The 20,236-nt window shown below is 42.7% G+C and overlaps 1 protein-coding gene across 1 annotated transcript in view; it reads right to left on the bottom strand.

Moving 5' to 3' along the window:
- Positions 1-290: 290 nt before the first annotated feature.
- LOC114669334 (gastrula zinc finger protein XlCGF49.1-like) overlaps positions 291-20,236 on the bottom strand; it is a 332,556-nt gene continuing 312,610 nt past the window's right edge. The window contains exons 2-3 of the mRNA XM_051921834.1: positions 14,444-14,754; positions 291-2,137 (exon numbers count right to left, since the gene is read on the bottom strand). Of these exons, the coding sequence (XP_051777794.1) occupies positions 1,620-2,137; positions 14,444-14,723 (798 nt within the window). The 5' untranslated portion in view covers positions 14,724-14,754 and the 3' untranslated portion in view covers positions 291-1,619. The remainder of the gene's footprint in view (positions 2,138-14,443; positions 14,755-20,236) is intronic.

Here is a 20,236-nt window from a genome sequence, read left to right as displayed (position 1 = left end):
GAGTTTCCAGCAAATGAGCTTGGCCACGTTGTTGTGTTGTGCAGTGTATAATTCTTCAGCAATCAGTATCTCGAACTCAGCAACAAGATGTGTGACTGTTCACAGTTTTCTTTGGTAGAAGCAACAACTATGGATTCTTTTTTGCAATTTTTTTTTATTTATGATGTGAACCACCTTACATCCAAGCCACTGTTTTGTGCAACTATGATTAGGTGTTCACCTTTTAGTCTTAGAACTTACCCATGCATGGCTTATGAGGGACAAACTGTGTTCACAGGAGGATGTTGGGGGGGAGGAAGGGGAAGTGTATTTACCACTTTACTTGTAGTTTCCCCAATTTGTTCTTTTTTGTTTCAATCAAACTTTTTAAATTCTTTTTTCTGCTGCTTAGCATATTGTACAGTGTTCATCTGTGGACAAGGTAGGGGAGTTTCCGTAATTTTTTTCTGTCATGTGCATTCTTTGATATCTCTGAAACCAGCCTCTTTGTAAAACCTTTCTGCAACACAGCTTCTATCCTGTGTGTGAGTTTTAATGCGTCTCTGCAGATAACTACTGAGAGAGAATCATTTACCACATTCAAAGCAGCAATATGGCTCCCCTCCCGAATGAATTTTAATGTGTATCAGAAAATTATTATGGTGCGAGAATTGTTTCCCACATTCGGAACAGCAATATGGCTTCTCCCTAGGGTGAATTCGTTAGTGGCTCTGAAGATCAGTTCATGGTGAAAACGTGTAACTCCTGAGACCCGGCCGGGATGCCCCTTCGATGTTTGTTTTGGGGATCAATCATGGACTGCTCAATACCTGCTCTGGGACGCTTGGTGGCAGCCTCCATGGCTGAGGATGGTACCTGAATTCCCCACAACCCTGTTGGGATCTGGGGTGGCCGCCAGAGGGTGCTGCATAGATCCCTGAGCCGGCCTGGACAACTCTACAGCTCTGCCCAGCAGTGCAATCAGAAGCAGGTGATCAAGCACCTGGAGCACGCAGGTGGGCTATAAAAAGGGCCGGCAACCACCACTCAGGCCAGAATCGGGAGGAAAGAGGTTGCCAGGGAGGAGTGGTGGTTTGAGAAGGGAGCGTTGTGTTTGGTTCTGGAGTGCTTTTGGGACTGTGTATTGCCTGTGGGGTTCACAGGGAAGACGTACCCCACAGGTGAAGAAAATGAGTCTTGGTGTTTTATACACGAGCCTCAGTGTGAGTCTGTGCCGGGTCAGGCGCTTACATAGTGCTACTTTCACACTCTAAAGATAACTACTGAGAAAGAATTGTTTACCACAGTCGAAGCAATACGGCTTCTCTCCTAAGTGAATTCCTTGGTGGCTCTGAAGACTGCTTCTCTGTGAAAACTGTTTGCCACATTCAGAACAGGAATACGTTTTTCTCCTGTGTAAGTTTTAATGTCCGTCTGAAGATTACCATGGCAAGAGAATTGTTATCCACATTCAGGGCAGCAAACAAGCTTCTCTCTTTTCTGAATCCCTTGGTGGCTGTGAAGATTGCGCCTCTGTGGAAACTTTTTGTCACATTCAGAACAGCAATATGACTTCTCCCCGTTAATTTTTTTTTGTGGTACTGAAGCTCATTTTTCCATAAAAATATTTCAGAACAGCACTATGGCTTCTCTCCTGAGTGAATTCGTTGGTGGTGCTGAAGACCCTTTCTCTGTGAAAACATTTTCCCACATTCAGAACAGCAATACGGCTTCTCCCCTGTGTGAATTCTTTGGTGGCTCTGAAGATAGTATTTCCGTAAAAACGTTTTGCCACATTCAAAACAGCAATACGGCTTCTCTCCTGTGTGAATTCTTTGGTGGGTCTGAAGATACCGTTTGTGTGAAAACATTTTGCCACATTCATAACAGCAATACGGCTTCTCTCCTGAATGAATTCTTTGGTGGCGCTGAAGATACTGTTTGTGTGAAAACATTTTGCCACATTCAGAACAGTCATATGGCTTCTCCCCTGTGTGAATTCGTTGGTGGCTCTGAAGCTTGTTTTTCTGTAAAAACGTTTTACCACATTCAGAACAGCAATATGGATTCTCCTCTGTGTGAATTCTTTGGTGGTTCTGAAGCTTGTTTTTCCGTAAAAATGTTTTGCCACATTCAGAACAGCAGTGAAGTTTGATTCCTGTATAAAGTTAAAAAAAAAAAAAAAAAACTTAGTTTTTAATCTACTGCTTTAATACTGACATTAGATGTTGGTTTAATTTAACAATTTTTCATAAGCATTAGCAAACTTAAGTAGCACATGAATAGACACTTGAAAATGAAAACAAAATTAACAACTGTTAAATACATGAGCGTAATGTAAAATGTTTAAACAGTAAAATAAATAGTCACAATCAGCAAAATAATTGATTTTTTTAATACATTACAGATTGCCATCATCATGTTGTCATCATATTCTTAAAATATTATATAAAATTATACAATTACTGGAGGCAGAAGGTATGATAATCTTCACCTTTCATTATACTGGAGAGTGTCACGTCAAACATGTGAAATGCACTTTTATTAAATAGAATGTGTCTTAATATTTGTAAACGATTAGTCCAAAGCCACCTGACTCCATAATGTGGGTTTTTTTTTTTTGTTATTTGATTTTAAGAGGCAGAGGATAGCAAAGGAAAAAGCTTTAAATATACAATGAGAACAGAGTAAAACATAAATGAATAAAACACGCAGGTCACTGAAAAATCCCAGAAACCCACATGACTCCCGAACTGAAACAGCAAACTGGACACTTGTGGCTGAAATGCAAAATATACTTCTGTCTTCATACCAACTGCGTCAGGGGCATTTTTTGTTATTGCAAATACATTTAATTTCTTTAGCTAAAAAAGGGACCTCCAGAAAAGCAGAATCATTTTGTGAGAGTTTTGGTAAATTAAAAAAATTAAAAAGCACATCAATCACTCTGAAGATGGGGGTTATATAATAAATAAATAAATAAATAACTAAATAAATAAATAAATGAATGAACCTCATTAATTTCCAAGCAGTAATTAGTGATATTATCTATATATATATATATATATCTGTATTATCACTGTAATTTTTCTACTCTTAGGACATGGAGGCTAACAAATCTCATCTGTGCAGTCTAAGAGCTCACAACTCGCTCAGTTTAGCACCAGAGAGATAGCAACGAGTGCACATGAACTGAATTCTCTACTCTGCACAAGATGGTCATTTACCTTCTCTCTGATTAGCGTCATTTTGAGCTTCTGTACTGGATCAGAAACACACGGGTGTGTATTTTCAAGATTATTCAGATGCTTCTCAAGATTGTCAATATTACTGTATGCTGACTGATTTTTCTTCAGCCAGTCTCCATAAACACATAAAACCTGCCTTCTGAAACACCTCCAGAACCACAAACCTTCAGAGGCACAGCATAGTGAACTCGGCCCAAACCTCCATGTTTTTTTACAAGGGGCAGAGGAGGACACAGCCACATAGTAGCACCTTGAGGCAGCTGGATGAATGTCTTTAAACAAAATGATTCTTGATAACAGGCTGTATCAGCCAAGCTCAAAGATAATAAATCAGCAACACTTGAATGATTGCAAGTATAAGAGAGCAACCTTACAATCCAAGAAAAGACACAGAGATTAGACAGGAGAGAGGAAAACAAAGAACAGCAATAAAGGAGAACTGCAAATTAAATACATTACAAGGTGCCAAATGAGTTCACTCCGTAGCCCCACCAATAATCATGTATAATGTAGACAGTAACTCCAGAATCCCACCCCTAAACTGTATATGCAAAAAACTAAAATGAGGGTCTCTGAAATAAACAAAGGTAAAAATCACCAGGTTCTGCTTATGAGTGGGCAAACATGGAGAGAGCTCAGTAAATAATCCCATCCTGACCCCAACATTCACAATACAAGAGTCAATGAAGTGAAAATATGAAAAAGCACATCTGAAGATAAATATGACATGCAAGCAAATATTAAACCATTGTGGGTTGAGAATATGTGGCGTATGCAATGCTCATGTCCTGACCCCTCACAGCCTCCAGTGAGTATCTAATCACACGTACACATAAAATTCACATATGAAAAAAAGTAGTAGTAATTATGAATCAACATCCAGGAAAATGTCCAAGCAGTACTGCAACATCACACATAAAACAATCAAAGCAGCCAATCACCAGTGACATTAAGGAGTCAAGGACATCGAGTGCCTGCGGTGGGTTGGCACCCTGCCCAGGATTGGTTCCTGCCTTGTGCCCTGTGTTGGCTGGGATTGGCTCCAGCAGACCCCCGTGACCCTGTGTTCGGATTCAACGGGTTGGAAAATTTATGGATGGATGGACATCGAGTGCCTGTTGAGGGTTGGTGAACAGCCGCTGCCTCCTGGGAAGGACATTTGAGGATTGGCCAGATAAATCAGGAAAGCAGAAAGACCAATCTGTGGAGCTTTTGTGATCCCTAGAGACGTGGCCTTGTGTGGTGTGGACTGAGTAATTGGCAGTAAACGTAGATCTTCCATCCTTCAGAAGTTACATTTGAATGGATGAGTTCCTCTTTCAGAATAGTAACTCAGTCAGAATAGCGAAGCAGCTCGATGATGATTGGATGTAGACGTGCGCTGTCTCATTCCCTGGTTTATATTCTATGTGCCCGCACAATTTCACGCCTCAAATTTAAGATGGTCAGAAACCAAAAAGCTGAACATATTCCCACTCTGAACATCATCTGGAACTCCAATAATTCTAATTGTAGCCACAGGAGTGTAAGGCGAGTTCAAGCACGGGTAAAATGCATACCGAAAGAAATCTCAGTCCAAAAGTTTGTTTTAAAAATATTTAGTGAAAGAGAAAAGCAAATAATCCACATAAGAATAAAGAAAAAAGTAGTTACACACGTAGAATAAAAGGCAAACAAGAAAAAAATGTATCTTCTCAAAACTTAACTTTTCTTGTAAAACTTTAGTTGTTTCTATACTTAAAGATTCTTAGCTACTTCTGTATGCTTTAAACGTACGGTGCAGCACTTTCAGTTAAGTGCTTTGTCTTACATGTTACTTGGCACACAAAACACGCACACAAGGCACGCAAGACACGAAAGGCCCGGTATAAAACCATGTGCCCTCAACACCTTACACATGGCAAGGCTGATCACTAACTGAGAATAATGTTTAGTCAGAGCAGTTAGAAATAGCTCAAATATACCAATTCAATTCAACTGATGGGGGTTACAGGAACCTCCTATAGATTATGCACTATCATTTAGTAAAACATTTATGTATCTTATGTAACTAGGAAATGGCTCTTACACATCCGGCCACTAATTGTTTATGCTAGGGCAGAAATCAATTACTTAAGGCTCTTACTAAGTAATGTTAAACTACTTTAATGAACTTAAACCGAACTTATAAAACTTAAAAATTCTACTGTAAGAGCAAAACTTAATCTTTTCATTTCATTAATCATTTGCTGGTTCCTGGAACAGGCACAGTTTGTTCACAGGTCTGTCCAGTGTGCTGGTTTTGGTCGGCATACAAACTCTTCTTACTGCTCCTTTCATATCTGGCAGTGTCTTGATGACTCGCCCCATTACCCAGGAACTTTGGGGTACTGATTGATCTACAGGGAGAACAACGTCACAAGGTTCTAAGTTTCTTTTTGGTGTGAGCCATTTTTGATGTTCTTGAAGTATTGGTAAATACTCTTTAGTCCATCTTTTCCTAAACAAACTAGAGAGGTATTGTACTCGTTTGCAACGGCTTTGGACATAATGGTCATTTTCTGAGAAAAGTCCTGGGGGGAAGGCTGGGTTTTGTCTTGAGTAGTAACATGTGATTTGGTGTCAGTGACTCCAGGTCATTCGGATCATCTGATACCTTTGTGAGGGGTCTTTTGTTTAGGATGTATTCTGCTTCGCACATCATTGTGTGGAGATGTTCATCATCTAGACTTTGTTGTTTAAGTACTGAATTCAGGACCTTTCTTATGCTTCTAATTTGTCTTTCCCACACTCTGCCTTGGCGAGAGGTCATTGGTGGATTAAATTTCCATTTCATTTCATTCTTCATCATGTTATTGCAATTTTTTTTTTTGTTCAAGAGTTTCAGCTGCTTCTAGTAGCTCTCTTTCTGCTCTAATAAAATTTGTTCCATTAACTGAGCGCAAGATTTTAACTTGTTCTTTTCTACAAATAAATCAGCATAAGACTTGGATACAAGAACCAGTGTCTAAATTATATGCAATTTCTAAATGTACTGCTCTAGTTGTTAGGCAAGTACGTCTTCACTAGGCTTCGTCCTCTTTTTACCAGGAATGGACCAAAATAATTGACTCCAACACTGGTAAAGGGTGGTTGGTCTGGGAGTAGACAATCTTCTGGCAAATCTGCCATCTTTTGTTCACCTATTTGTGCATTATATCTTCTTCATGTAATACACTTTGAAATAATCCTTCTAATAGCTGAATTGGCTTGTGGGACCCAATATTTCTGATGTAACTGAGCTAGCATATAGTTACGTCCTCAATGTCCATGCTCTCAGTGAAAGTGTTGGATAATGACAGTAGCAATATGTGAATTCTTATGAATGATTGCAGGGTGTTTTGCCTCTTATCAGGGGGGCCGGTACCCCATACTCTCGGAGTACCCCCCACAGGATTCCCTGAGGGACACGGTCGAATGCCTTTTCCAAGTCCACAAAACACATGTAGATTGGTTGGGCAAACTCCCATGCACCCTCCAGGACCCTGCTAAGGGTATAGAGCTGGTCCACTGTTCCGCGACCAGGACGAAAACCACTGTTCCTCCTGAATCCGAGGTTCGACTACCCGACGGACCCTCCTCTCCAGGACCCCTGAATAGACTTTTCCAGGGAGGCTGAGGAGTGTGATCCCTCTGTAGTTGGAACACACCCTCCGGTCCCCTTTCTTAAAGAGGGGGACCACCACCCCAGTCTGCCAATCCAGAGGCACTGTCCCTGATGTCCATGCGATGTTGCAGAGACGTGTCAACCAAGACAGTCCTACAACATCCACAGCCTTGAGGAACTCCGGGCGTATCTCATCCACCCCCAGGGCCCTGCCACCAAGGAGTTTTTTGACCACCTCGGTGACCTCAGTCCCAGAAATGGGGGAGCCCACCTCTGAGTCCCCAGGCTCTGCTTCCTCATTGGAAGGCATGTTAGTGGGATTGAGGAGGTCTTCGAAGTACTCCCCCCACCGACCCACAACGTCCCGAGTCGAGGTCAGCAGCACACCATCCCCACCATATACAGTGTTGCCACTGCACTGCTTCCCCTTCTTGAGACGCTGGATGGTGGACCAGAATCTCCTCGAAGCCGTCCGAAAGTCATTCTCCATGGCCTCCCCAAACTCCTCCCACGCCCGAGTTTTTGCCTCAGCAACCGCATTCCGCTTGGCCTACCGGTACCTATCAGCTGCCTCCAGAGTCCCACAGGACAAAAGGGTCCTGTAGGACTCCTTCTTAAGCTTGACGGCATCCTTCACCGCCGGTGTCCACCAACGGGTTCGGGGATTGCCTCCACGACAGGCATTGACCACCTTACGGCCACAGCTCCGGTCAGCTGCCTCAACAATAGAGGCACGGAACATGGCCCATTCGGACTCAATGTCCCCCACCTCCCTCGGGATGTGGTCGAAGTTCTGCCGGAGGTGGGAGTTGAAGCTACTTCTGACAGGGGGCTCTGCCAGACGTTCCCAGCAGACCCTCACAACACGTTTGGGCCTACCACGCCTGACCGGCATCCTCCCCCACCATCGAAGCCAACTCATCACCAGGTGGCTGTTCGGTCCCTGTACGATCGGTGCCAGAGCTTGGTCCGCATTGCAGGCAGTAAGTCTAACCCGTTTCCATTGAGAGTTGGACTCCGCCAGGGCTGCCCTTTGTCACCGATTCTGTTCATAACTTTTATGGACAGAATTTCTAGGCGCAGCCAGGGCGTTGAGGGGGTCCGGTTTGATGGGCTCAGGATTGGGTCACTGCTTTTTGCAGATGATGTTGTCCTGTTTGCTTCATTAGGCCGTGATCTTCAGCTCTCTCTGGATCAGTTCGCAGCCGAGTGTGAAGCGGCTGGGATAAGAATTAGCACCTCCAAATCCGAGACCATGGTCCTCAGCCGGAAAAGGGTGGAGTGCCCTCTCAGGGTTGGTAGCGAGATCCTGCCCCAAGTGGAGGAGTTCAAGTATCTCGGGGTCTTGTTCACGAGTGAGGGAAGAATGGAGCGCGAGATCGACAGGTGGATCGGTGCGGTGTCCGCAGTAATGCGGGCTCTGCATTGGTCTGTCGTGGTGAAAAAGGAGCTGAGCCGCAAGGCTCAGCTCTCAAAGTACCAGTCGATCTATGTTCCTACCCTCACCTATGGTCATGAGCTATGGGTAGTGACCGAAAGAACGAGATCGCGAATACAAGCGGCTGAAATGAGTTTCCTCCGCAGGGTGTCTGGGCTTTCCCTTAAAGATAAGGTGAGAAGCTCAGTCATCCAGGAGGGGCTCAGAGTAGAGCCGCTGCTCCTCCGCATCGAGAGGAGTCAGATGAGGTGGCTCGGGCATCTGATCAGGATGCCTCCTGGACGCCTCCCTGGTGAGGTGTTCCGGGCACGTCTAACCGGGAGGAGGCCCCGGGGAAGACCCAGGACACGCTGGAGGGACTATGTCTCTCGGCTGGCCTGGGAACGCCTTGGGATTCCCCCGGAAGAGCTAGAAGAAGTGGCCGGGGAGAGGGAAGTCTGGGCATCTCTGCTCAAGCTGCTGCCCTCGTGACCCGACCTCGGATAAGCGGAAGACAATGGATGGATGGATGGATGTTTTGCCTCTTCTGGCATAGCAGATTTGCTGAGTCTTACTCCAACTCTCAATACTCCTTCTTGCAGGACTGGGTCTAGTTTGTTGATTTTACTACATTTCTTTACTGATTTTTGTGCAAAGCTTTAACTCTTTTAGGGTGGATGTCGACTTTTGTTGACATGAGAGGTTGAGGGCACATGTTGACAAAAGTCGACATCCAGGAGTAGAGGGTGACAATAGCTGTTAATGGTGACAAAACTCACTGTTACGTCACAGACATTCCCTCTCTGCTTGGAGGAATGTTAGACTCATTGACTCGACATCTTATCCTTGCGTGTGCGTGATTTACAAAATGTACACAAAGGCAAGATGGCATCGACAATCTCATGTGGCAGCGAAGCGAGTGCAGAAAACAAAATACTCCACAGACAATGTTTTGCGCATTACCATTGATCGAGCAAGAGAGTGAGGAACTGGCATCAGCTGATCGGACACTATCCAATGCCGCCCCAGCTGATCGGCGGCCAGCTGAGTGCATTTGCGCAGCTGATGTACCTACAACAAGGTTCATGTGGCAGGAAAACCCAGACATTGATCCATGGGAGCCAAACTGGCGATCGAACTTCACAAAACAGCATGGTTTGCTGTTGGACACGACAGATTACCAGCCGCTGGACTACTTCAGGCTGCTCTCTCCTGATGTTGCTTTTCAGCTACTGTCAGACGAGACAAACAGGTATGCAGAGCAATTTTTTTAATCCATATTACTAACCGAGAATGCTAAACCGGATGATGGACGCAGGCACATCCGGCCATGGGCCGTAGCTGCAAAAAGACGTACTGCGCCGGCGCAACAAACAGTCCGCGAGAGTCGGCTGAGGACCCGAGAAAGGCGGACAAAAGAGGGCGACAGAGGCGGATGAGGGTCCGCGAGAGACGCAGGCGCAAAAAGAGTCCGACAGGAGCACAGAAAACAGGAGTGAGCACATACAGAAAGGAGTCACAAAAATGAGGCTCAACAAGCACCAAAATATGGAAAAAAAACATTAAAGAGTACTCAAACGAGGGGAAAGCACGAAACACATTGCACACGAAACTAAACACACCACAAAAAAAGAACAGACGAGCGCACAATAGCAAGGCACGACCATACCCCCGCCACCCTACAGGCACGGGACGGGACGGGACACACACCAAGAGGGGGATTCAACAAGCCCATGGAAGACCAAAAAAAAAGAACACAAAACCACCCCACAGACCCTACAAGCAAGGGACGGGACACACACAAACGGGGAGAGAGGCGGATGAGGGGCCGCGAGAGACGCAGGCGCAAAAAGAGTCCGACAAGAGCACAGAAAACAGGAGTGAGCACATACAGAAAGGAGTCACAAAAATGAGGCTCAACAAGCTCCAAAATAAGGAAAAGGCACATAAAAGAGTACTCAAACGAGGGGAAAGCACGAAACACATTGCACACGAAACTAAACACACCAAAAAAAAAAGAACAGACGAGCGCACAATAGCAAGGCACGACCATACCCACCCCCCCCCCCCCCCCCACCACCACCCTACAGGCACGGGACGGGACGGGACACACACCAAGAGGGGGATTCAACAAGCCCATGGAAGACCAAAAAAAAGAACACAAAACCACCCCACAGACCCTACAAGGAATGGAGACGTGAACAATGCGCAAATGAACTGACAGAACAAAAAAAAGCAAGACGCGAAAAGCGCAAAGCTCAAATGACCGACATACAAAAACGGACAAGGCTCGATACAAACAATGCACGGCGTAGACTGAAACGGACTTTGCGCAAAGCCGAGGCGAATAAAAAAAAAGAAAAAAATAGCGCGTCACAAATAATGGACATGCAACAAAAAGGCAAGCAACCGCAAAAAGCAAAACATGCCCGTCGCGGTCATCAACGCCACGCACCTGTTAAACGCTTACGACAATTGGCTGAAAACGCCTTCAATAAGGAATCCACTATTGAGGAAAATTCATTGGGATTAATGAATGTCATTTGCAATCATTGTCATTCACTTAACTTCACAGAAGAAACAACTGGCAATACAAATAATGAATTTACACGTTGTTGTCAAAAAGGTCAGATTACACTGCCTCCTTTACATTCATATCCTGAATATCTACAGAAGCTTCTAACTAACGATGTGCCTGAAAGTAAAAACTTTATGAACTGTATTAGATCCTACAATAGTTCATTTGCTTTTCCATCAACCGGAGTACATATCAGGCCACCAAAAGGCAATGGCCCATACTGCTTTCGCATATGTGGACAAATATTGCATCGCATTGGAACAGTGCACCCTGAAACAAATCAACAACGCAAATATGCACAAATCTACATCCTAGATCCGGATGAGGCGATCTATCAATGAATGAACCTTCCTGAAAACAAACAATGCACAGAGCTTATAATGAGAAACGTCTCTCATGTCATAAACAATCACCCATTAGCTAAGTCTATAAAAATGCTACATGAAGTTGAAAAGGAGGCAAATACAAAAGCAAATGCAGAAGGTATAGCAGCAACTACAATTGCTTTGGTCTTGATAAAGGACAAAGAACAAGATCCAAGACGATACAATCTGCCCGTCGTTAATGAAGTGGCAATTGTCTTTCAAAGTAAAGATGGTGAGCCTCCATTTCACAGAGATATTGTTCTACATTTACGTCCTGATAAAAACAACACACCTACATTCAAACGCATAGACATTTGCTTTCCGCTTCTTGATACTTTAACATACCCCATATTATTTCCAACTGGACAGGAAGGATTGGCTCTTATGCTCCTTGGGTATACATTGGAAAACTTCCATTTACCAAATGTTCCAGATTCCTTACCGGATATAAATTACACACCTATTGATCTACAACAAGAAGAACGAATTGCACAAACTATGCTTTCCTCTTTAAATGAATTACAATCTGATGCTTTTCAACAAATTATTCATGCCACGGAGGACAACAGCCCTATACCCAAATGCTTCTTTCTTCACGGCCCTGGAGGAAGCGGAAAAACATACCTTTATGAAACACTTATACATTTCTTTGCTGCAAGACAACAGATGATTATCGCATCTGCTACAACCGGAGTGGCAGCAAATCTGTTAATAAATGGTCGTACATGTCACTCAATATTCAAAATACCGGTCCCAATCACAGAGACATCAGTATCCACTATGAACATTCACAGTAGCAATGCCCGAGACATCCGTCTTGCAAAACTGATAATTATTGATAAATGTACAATGGCATCCAGTCACTTACTCAACACCATTGATAAACTTCTACAAACGTTGATGAATAATAATATTCCCTTTGGAGGAAAAGTTCTTTTATTAGGAGGAGATTTTAGACAATGCTTAGCTATTGTTCCACATGCCATGCGCTCAGCTATTGTTCAGTCCACCTTAAAATACGCAGACAATTGGCATTGCTTTAAAACAATACAGTTGGTACAAAACATGCGATGTCCAGATCCAGAATATAACAGTTGGCTAATACAACTGGGAAATGGTACACTCACAAATACAGATGGACTTCACCCAGATATTATTTCCATTCCACAATCCTTTATCTCAGACGACTTAGTAAAAGAGATATTTGGAACAGCAATCACATTAGACCAAATACCCCTGTTAACACAACGCACTATATTATGTCCAAAAAATATTAATGTTAATCACATTAATAACCAAGTCATTTCATTACTTCCTGGAGAGACACAGATCTTTCTAAGCTCAGACAAAGTTGACTCTGATGACGACAATGAACATATAAATTTCCCCTTAGAATATTTGAACACTATTAACCCTGCTGGATTACCACAACACAACCTTACCCTTAAAAACGGAACAATAATCATGCTATTAAGAAACCTTAACACAAAACAGGGTTTATGCAATGGCACACGGTTAGTCGTCAACACCATGACATGCAATGTTATTCAAGCAACAGTTCTTACAGGATCACATGCTAACAATACTGTTCTCATTCCTAGAATTGACCTTACAAGTTCTGAGCTAGAATTACCTTTTACATTGAAACGCCGACAGTTCCCCATTAAACCTGCATTTGCCATGACCATCAACAAATCACAAGGACAAACCATGGACAAGGTTGGCATCTACCTCTCTGAACCCGTTTTTGGACATGGACAACTTTATGTTGCCTTCTCACGTGTTCGACGTTCATCTGACGTTAAAGTTAAAATTATAAATAATCCATGCCAAGGAAGACTCATTCAAGGACAAGACACCATCTTTACTACTAATGTTGTATACAAAGAAATATTCCAATAAAACATTAATATATGACAAACACTCTATTTGTTATTTCTATGGGCATCATCCAAAGCTGCACACTATTCTATATCTAATTCATACATCTGACTCTTTCTCATGTCCCAACGCCAGGGGTTGGCGAGCGAAGCGAGCAGGGGGCGGAGCCCCCTAGTCATAGTATGTGACATCATATACAGTAGTATGCAGGCTCAAACAACATGCAAGACAGTAACATTTGTCAAAAATAAATATTTTTGTTGATTTGATGTATTAAACCATTGCTTTGTGTTCTTTTTTTTTTTAAAAAGTTAGTTTTTAAAAAAATATTCAGCCCTGGGAGAAAAGAAACAAAAAAAATAGACCTAAAAGAGGTGACCTCTTCTGGATAAGCTTATAATTGACTGAGGTGAATAAGTCCATTCTCTGCCTTAATCAAGTCTTTCAGAGACAGTGGCTTCAGCCTCATTGTTGATTTGCATTCCTTGATATGTTCTTTGTTTAGTGTTTTTTTGTCTTTCTGGGCCGTGTCCATATTGACTGACTGTATATTGGATTGCCTTTCTCTCTTCTTTCAGACGCAGTAGCACTTCATTGAACCTAAGGAACCACGTTACTGCTTTCTTTAAATTGAACCATTCTGAGTAGTACCCCACAAGTCTTTAAACTGATTCATTTTTTTTTTTTAAATAGTAAGAATAAGAGCAGCTCACTTCTCAAAATGGAGTCGTCCGGAGTCAAACTCATGACATTTTGATTACCAGTCAGTAGTTACGCCACCAAAGCAGTCAAATTACGTCCGTATCAATGTCGCACCCTAACGTGGGTTCTTTTTCTGCAGTTATATTCTTGAATAAAAGTGCACTTGTTGTGTTATACTTGTACCTTTTGTGAAAGTGTTTGATATTTGGACTTCAAGGTTCACACATTATACGCTTCATGTCTACCTTTTGTCAATTATTACTAAAACATGAAAAATATTTCTGTTTTAATGATGTGTTTACATAGATCGTTGTAGACAAGGAACACACATGAAATGCATGTATTTCAAATAACGATATAGTATTTACTCTATACAACTCTAAGCGACTGACACACAGGTAAACAGACTTGAGCTGAGAAAACTTTGTGTGGCGGTGGGGGGGATGTGATAGTAGACTGCATGTTGCTTATCAACACATTTACAAGACAAAAGACTTTAACGGAGAGGTGCAAAGGGATTTAAGGTGGAACAGATTTACGAGATTTTTCATAGACTTTGATAATTCTAGTGTTAAAAAGCACAAGACAGCACTTTCAAGCCCATAACCCTAACCCTAAAATGTACACCCATTTTTATTTTTCACTTACTTGTTTCAGATGATGTCTTAGGTGGTGACTGACCTCCCCAAGTTCTAGGAGATGAAATTTCTTCAATCGTCTTTGTGTCCGACTGTAATGATTCATATTTTACATTGATAGAAGACTCCTCTTTACTCATTGACCCCAGTTCATGGTCCCCTTCCTTAATGCTCAGACTCCCCTGTTTAGGATGGACACTCTCCCACTCACAGTCCTCCTCCTCAAAATTTACAGTCCTCTCCTCCATGCTATTCATGTTGGCCTCGCAAGTCTTCTCTTTCACATCCATTTATACATTACAGTAAATGGCAGATTTTTCTCTGTGGAGAAAAAAAAAACAGGATTCAATTCAAACTGCATCATCAAGATCTAAACACATTTGATTTTTATAACATCCTCTTAGTTAAAGCTGATGTCAAGACAGGCTAGAAAAAGAAGGAGGCCATCTTTCCCAGTTGTGTGTCAACAGTATTCACTACTTTGATTGAACATTCAGTACTGTTGGTTCTCAGAATTCTGTTATCAGTTAATCTTAAGGAAGGTTTACACAAGTCAGGCTTCAGGATTATGTTAAGAAATGGGGCAAATGAAGGAGGAACTTAAATAATGGATCTGAAATTTGCAATCTTAGGATGATATCATAATGGACAACTTATTGAGCAATTTTAAGTTATAGCGCTCATTTTTGTATTGTTGTCCAAAAATTGAACATGAAGTTATGGGAAAGAGTAGTGGAAGCTAGGTTAAGAAGTGAGGTGATGATTAGTGAGCAGCAGTGTAGTATCATGCCAAGAAAGAGCAGAACATATGTGGTGTTTGCTATGAGGGTGTTGATAGAGAAGTAGAGAGAAGGGCAGAAGGAGTTGCATTGTGTCTTTGTGGACCTGGAGAAATCATATGACAGGGTGCATCGAGAGGACTTGTGGTATTGTATGAGGAAGTTAGGAGTATGAAGATGTACAGGAAATGTATGAGGGAAGTTTGACAGCGGTGAGGTCAGCGGTAGGAGTGACGGATGCATTCAACGTGGAGATGAGCTTAAATCAGGGTTCAGCTCTGAGCCCTTTCTTATTTGCAATGGTAATGGACAGGGTGACAGACGAGAATAGACAGGAGTCCTCCCGTGGTCTATGATGTTTGCTGATGACATTGTGATTTGTAGCGAGAGTAGGGAGCACGTTGAGGAGACACTGGAGAGGTGGAGATATGCTCTAGAGAGGAGAGGAATGACGTTCAGTAGGAACAAGACAGAATACGTGTGTGTAAATGAGATAGAGGTCAGTGGACTAGTGAGGATGCAAGGAGTAGAGCTGGCGAAGGTAGATGAGTTTAACACTAGAATGACCAAAGCCTATGAAAAAACTCAAATCCAGCCCACTTTAAATCCTTTTGCACCTCTCCGTCAGCGTCTTTTGTCTTGTAAATGTGTCGATAAGACAAAGCAGCCTGATTTACCACCCCCATATACCCCGCCCCCCCCCCCCCCCCCCTTCCAGCCATGCAGAAAGGGCCAACCCAAGCCTTGATTATCTTGGAATGAAGTGCTGGAGTTTTAGAGGGGAAATAGATCACTAATTGGAACAAATGCATTTCATGTGTGTTCTGTGTCTACAACAATCTTTGTAAACACATCGTTAAAACAAAGATTTTCATGTTTTAGTAATAAATGACAAAATGTTGACATGAACTGTATATTATGTGAAGGCTAAAGGCCAAATATCAAATAAACACTTTCACAAAAGGTGCCATGTGCAATACGACAGCTTTCGTGGTGCAGCGGTAAGAACTGCTGACTTGTAATCAAGAGGCCATGGGATCGATGCAGGGTGTCTCGCAAATTTACCATTTCGAGCAGTGAGCTGCTCTTATTGTTAATGTTATACAATAAAAAACATAAATTTGATTTGCGTCTGTAACAGCCGGAGTAAATTGATAGTACTTATATAAATTAGCGTTTCTTCTTCACTTTTATTCTCTCAGTCATGATCATGATACAAACCCCCCACCCCAGATCTGAGAGTGTTAGTTTTTATCTGAAACTGAAAACACCACTCGCATCTACAGTTATTCCCAAACAATGGAACTGGAAATTCTCTCATCTGGAGGGATAAAAGATGACACACAAAAGCTGGTGAATCTGCCTTGTTCGTATCTTATTGTCACTTGAATTTTTTTATTCAGTTTTATTGAGTGTTCCTGCTCACACTGAATTAGTATGCACCCTATGGTCCACGATGTCGAAGCCGCAGTGACAAAAAACAGAGACATAGGTATATATGATATTTGGAATTCATTTTATGAGCTGTATAGTACATTTCGGAAAACATTGTGGCACGGATGCAACATTATTCACATTATTCATATTCATTTGCGTACCTTCTTGCGGTTGTAATCAGTGACAGCATCCAAGCACAACCCCCTCGATCTTGCCCAGTCTCCACATTTTGGAACATGCGGGTAGCCGGTTGCTTGTGCTACAACATGCTTGAGCAGGTGGTGATAAACGCACACATACTGTACAAGGCCTGCATGGGTCCACTGAGAAAATTAGAGTGTTCTTGGCTCACCTTGCGGAGGAACTTTGTCGTCGCTTATTACAAGAAAAGTTGATGGAAAAAGAAAAAGAGGATGCAACATCGACAAGCTTCTGTTCTAAGACCACCCCTTCCTCCAGGTAAGCAAACTCAGTTAGTGTCAGGCGCCCCTTCAATGTAACAGAAACCACAGCATAGAGAGAAGTATGAACATTGCAACAGGTACACATGTCATAAACATAGAAAGGACGGTCCTTGAGTGTGTGGGAACTGTTAACATTTGAATTTGAGGATTGCATATAGCACAGAACTGACCTCACTGTACTATTCTTTCCTCTACATGTCCTTGAGTAAAAAAGAAACACCACCATGCACCAAAATGTGGAGACAGCAAGATCGGGGGGTAAAAAAAAAAAAAAAAAGGGTCACTGATTACAACCACACAAAGGTATGCGGATGAATATGAACAATGTTGCATCCGTGGCACAATGTTTTCCGAAATGTACTATACAGGTCATAAAATGAATTCCAAATATCATATATATCTATGTCTCTGTTTTTTGTCACTGCGGCTTCGACATCGTGGACCATAGGGTGCATACTAATTCAGCGTGAGCAGGAACACTCAATAAAACTGAATAAAAAAAATAAAGTGACAGTGAGATACCAAGAAGGGAGATTCACCAGCGTTTGTGTGTCAGCTTTTGTCCATCCAGACCAGAGAATTTCCAGTTCCATTGTCTCAAAACACCACTCACACCTACAGTTATTCCCAGTTTCAAAAAAAAACTAACAGCATCAGATCTGGGATGGTGGTGGGGGGGTTGTACCGTGATTGTGACTGAGAGAATAAAGGTGAAAAAAAAAAACACTAACAAGTACTATAAATTTTCACCAGGTGTTACAGACACAAACCAAATATTATTGTATAACTAGCTGATTACCCAGTGGCTTCACTCACTGAGTGCAAGGGATAAAAATAAAATGTACAGTAGTAGATAAATTATTAAACAGTAAAACATTAACATGTAAGAAGTAAAGATACATTGAGCAGTACTGGAGTGCTTTCGGGTAAAGTACATTTTAAAGGTGTAATAACACAACAGGTAAGTAGCACTAATAGCAGCTTAAATGTATTTGGATCATCTCTCGGTAGGAGATCCCTTGTGAAAGGTGCTACACGACCGCTGTGATATAGAAGTTACATTTTCTATGCGATCCTGCAAATTTCTGCCTGACAACCTTGCACTATGTGCCTGTGATTTAAGAGAAAAATTATTCTGAGAAATGTGGACGCTGCCCTTCCGTGCTTAACGGGCAGAAGGTCCAAACAATTCCCAAGTCCAAAACTTAACATGAAGAGGTCGGTACATCTTCTTAGATGTAAACCTGTGGTGTAGAGGGTCCACAGCGCACGACAAAAGGTCCATTTTTAAATAAATAATCAGCGCGATCACTGCTTAGCGAGGGGGTCTGGTAGTGTGGCTGAAGCAGTTGTCGGGGCAATTCATGGTGTGTCCGTTTCTCACCAAAGTGCACAAGTGAGAAACTGTCCACATCCGTGATTGTTCCTGGGGCCGCTGATTTGCCACAGCTGCCATGCCCTCTTGATAAATAGAAGCGCAAATCGGATAGAGGGGAAAGGAAAGAAAGAACGGACGAGAGGTTGCAGGAGAAAAAAGCAGGAAGCAGTGGGGAAAGAGAGAGAAAGCCGGTGCGGAAGAGTGAGTGAAGGCTCTCATGCAGCTGTGCAGGCAGCCTGGGTGTTTGGCCGACACCCGGGGCGTAGTAGTTCTGGTCGCTTCCGCAGAGTTTGTTTTTATGAAGGACGGGAGTGACCGGAAGGTGGATGACTCTCTGCGTAAGGCCGTGGAAGGCACGTGGTGTCCCCAGCGTGAGAGCCTTGGTCGTTGGGGAATCTCAAGTCGCTGTTCATAGAGCCTACCGGAGCCAGGGATCGGTAAGGCGACCCACCAGCAGGAGAGTGGACAGAGGGCAAGCAGCAGGTAGGGCGACTCCCCTGTTGAGAAGCCCAGATAGGAGGAGTAGGGGAGCTTCCGCAGGAAAGAAGACACCGGGCTTTGTTGTTTAAAAAAATTGCTTCCTGCATTATTTTAACCTCATTGTTTTTAGAAGATTTGTTCTATTTCATTTTAACCTCCACAATAACACTCATTTTAATGGATTATTTATTTAATGACTTTTGAATGCACTGCACTTATTTTGAACACCTTGTTTTTGTTGTTGTTTTTAAACAAAAGCACTTGACACTTTTTCACCATCCCCTTGCTTTGTTATGCCTCACTGCTAAGCTCATCTGTAACATTACCGGTGGTGTAGGTTTCAAAGGCTCCCATGAAGACAGTTGGGAGCATGGAACGAACCCGTATCGTCACAAAACCCTCCATCTTCTTAAAAGAATTAATCACAAAAGCAACCTTGAATGTTGCAGGTTTTAGTGACCTGAAATCACCTTAAGGGCAGTAAGCAGTCATGCAGCGCAATTTACAAAGAGAGTCTTGCTTCGATGGCACCGATTACACTCATTCACAAAGATTTCCACTCTCCCAGGAGCCGAGGGGGACTCGAAGTGTCACAAACAGTGTGAGAAGAGAGGACACCGCCCGAAACTGCAAAGCTCTCGACCCGGTGGAGCAGCCCGACATCCCGCGCCTCCGAGCGTCCACTTTGTTCTGATGACCCTTCGCCGCTGAGGCGGTGTTGTCTTCACATTGTTTACAGCTTGGCGCAGTTAAAAAGTAGAAAGACCAAAAGTTGTTTTCCTCATCTCTTCTACCATCAAGTACTGGCAATTAAAAAAATGTTATAATGTGGCAGTTTTCGTGACAGTCACGTGGACGAATAAATAAAACTTGTCTGTCAGAACGCGCCTGGCAGCGGACGGCTCAGCACTGGAGTCCAGAGAGGAGGGCTGGGAGAGGGCAACGCGGGGCGCACTTCTATGGGATAGATCGGCATGTTTATAGTTACTTCTTTTCAATATCAGTAAAATAACTCTCACACAAATAACAATTCGTAAAGACGATATAAAAATGGCATCCACAAACGAAGTGATTAATTCCTGTATTATATGTTCTGTGGTCATATGTAATTTCCGTTTGCGTGGTCATACATAATTTTCACTTCAAATGCAAAAAGAAAATTATATTATATATACCCTAAGTTCTTGTCAATAAGCCGCGGCTTATCTAAGGAAAAAAGTTGTGAAAATGAAAAAATAGAATATCGGCTTATACATAAGTCCGGC

This window comes from Erpetoichthys calabaricus, assembly GCF_900747795.2.
Source record: "Erpetoichthys calabaricus chromosome 1 unlocalized genomic scaffold, fErpCal1.3 SUPER_1_unloc_26, whole genome shotgun sequence".
In the NCBI taxonomy this organism is placed as follows: domain Eukaryota; kingdom Metazoa; phylum Chordata; class Cladistia; order Polypteriformes; family Polypteridae; genus Erpetoichthys; species Erpetoichthys calabaricus.
This window is presented reverse-complemented; position numbering and strand designations above follow the sequence as displayed.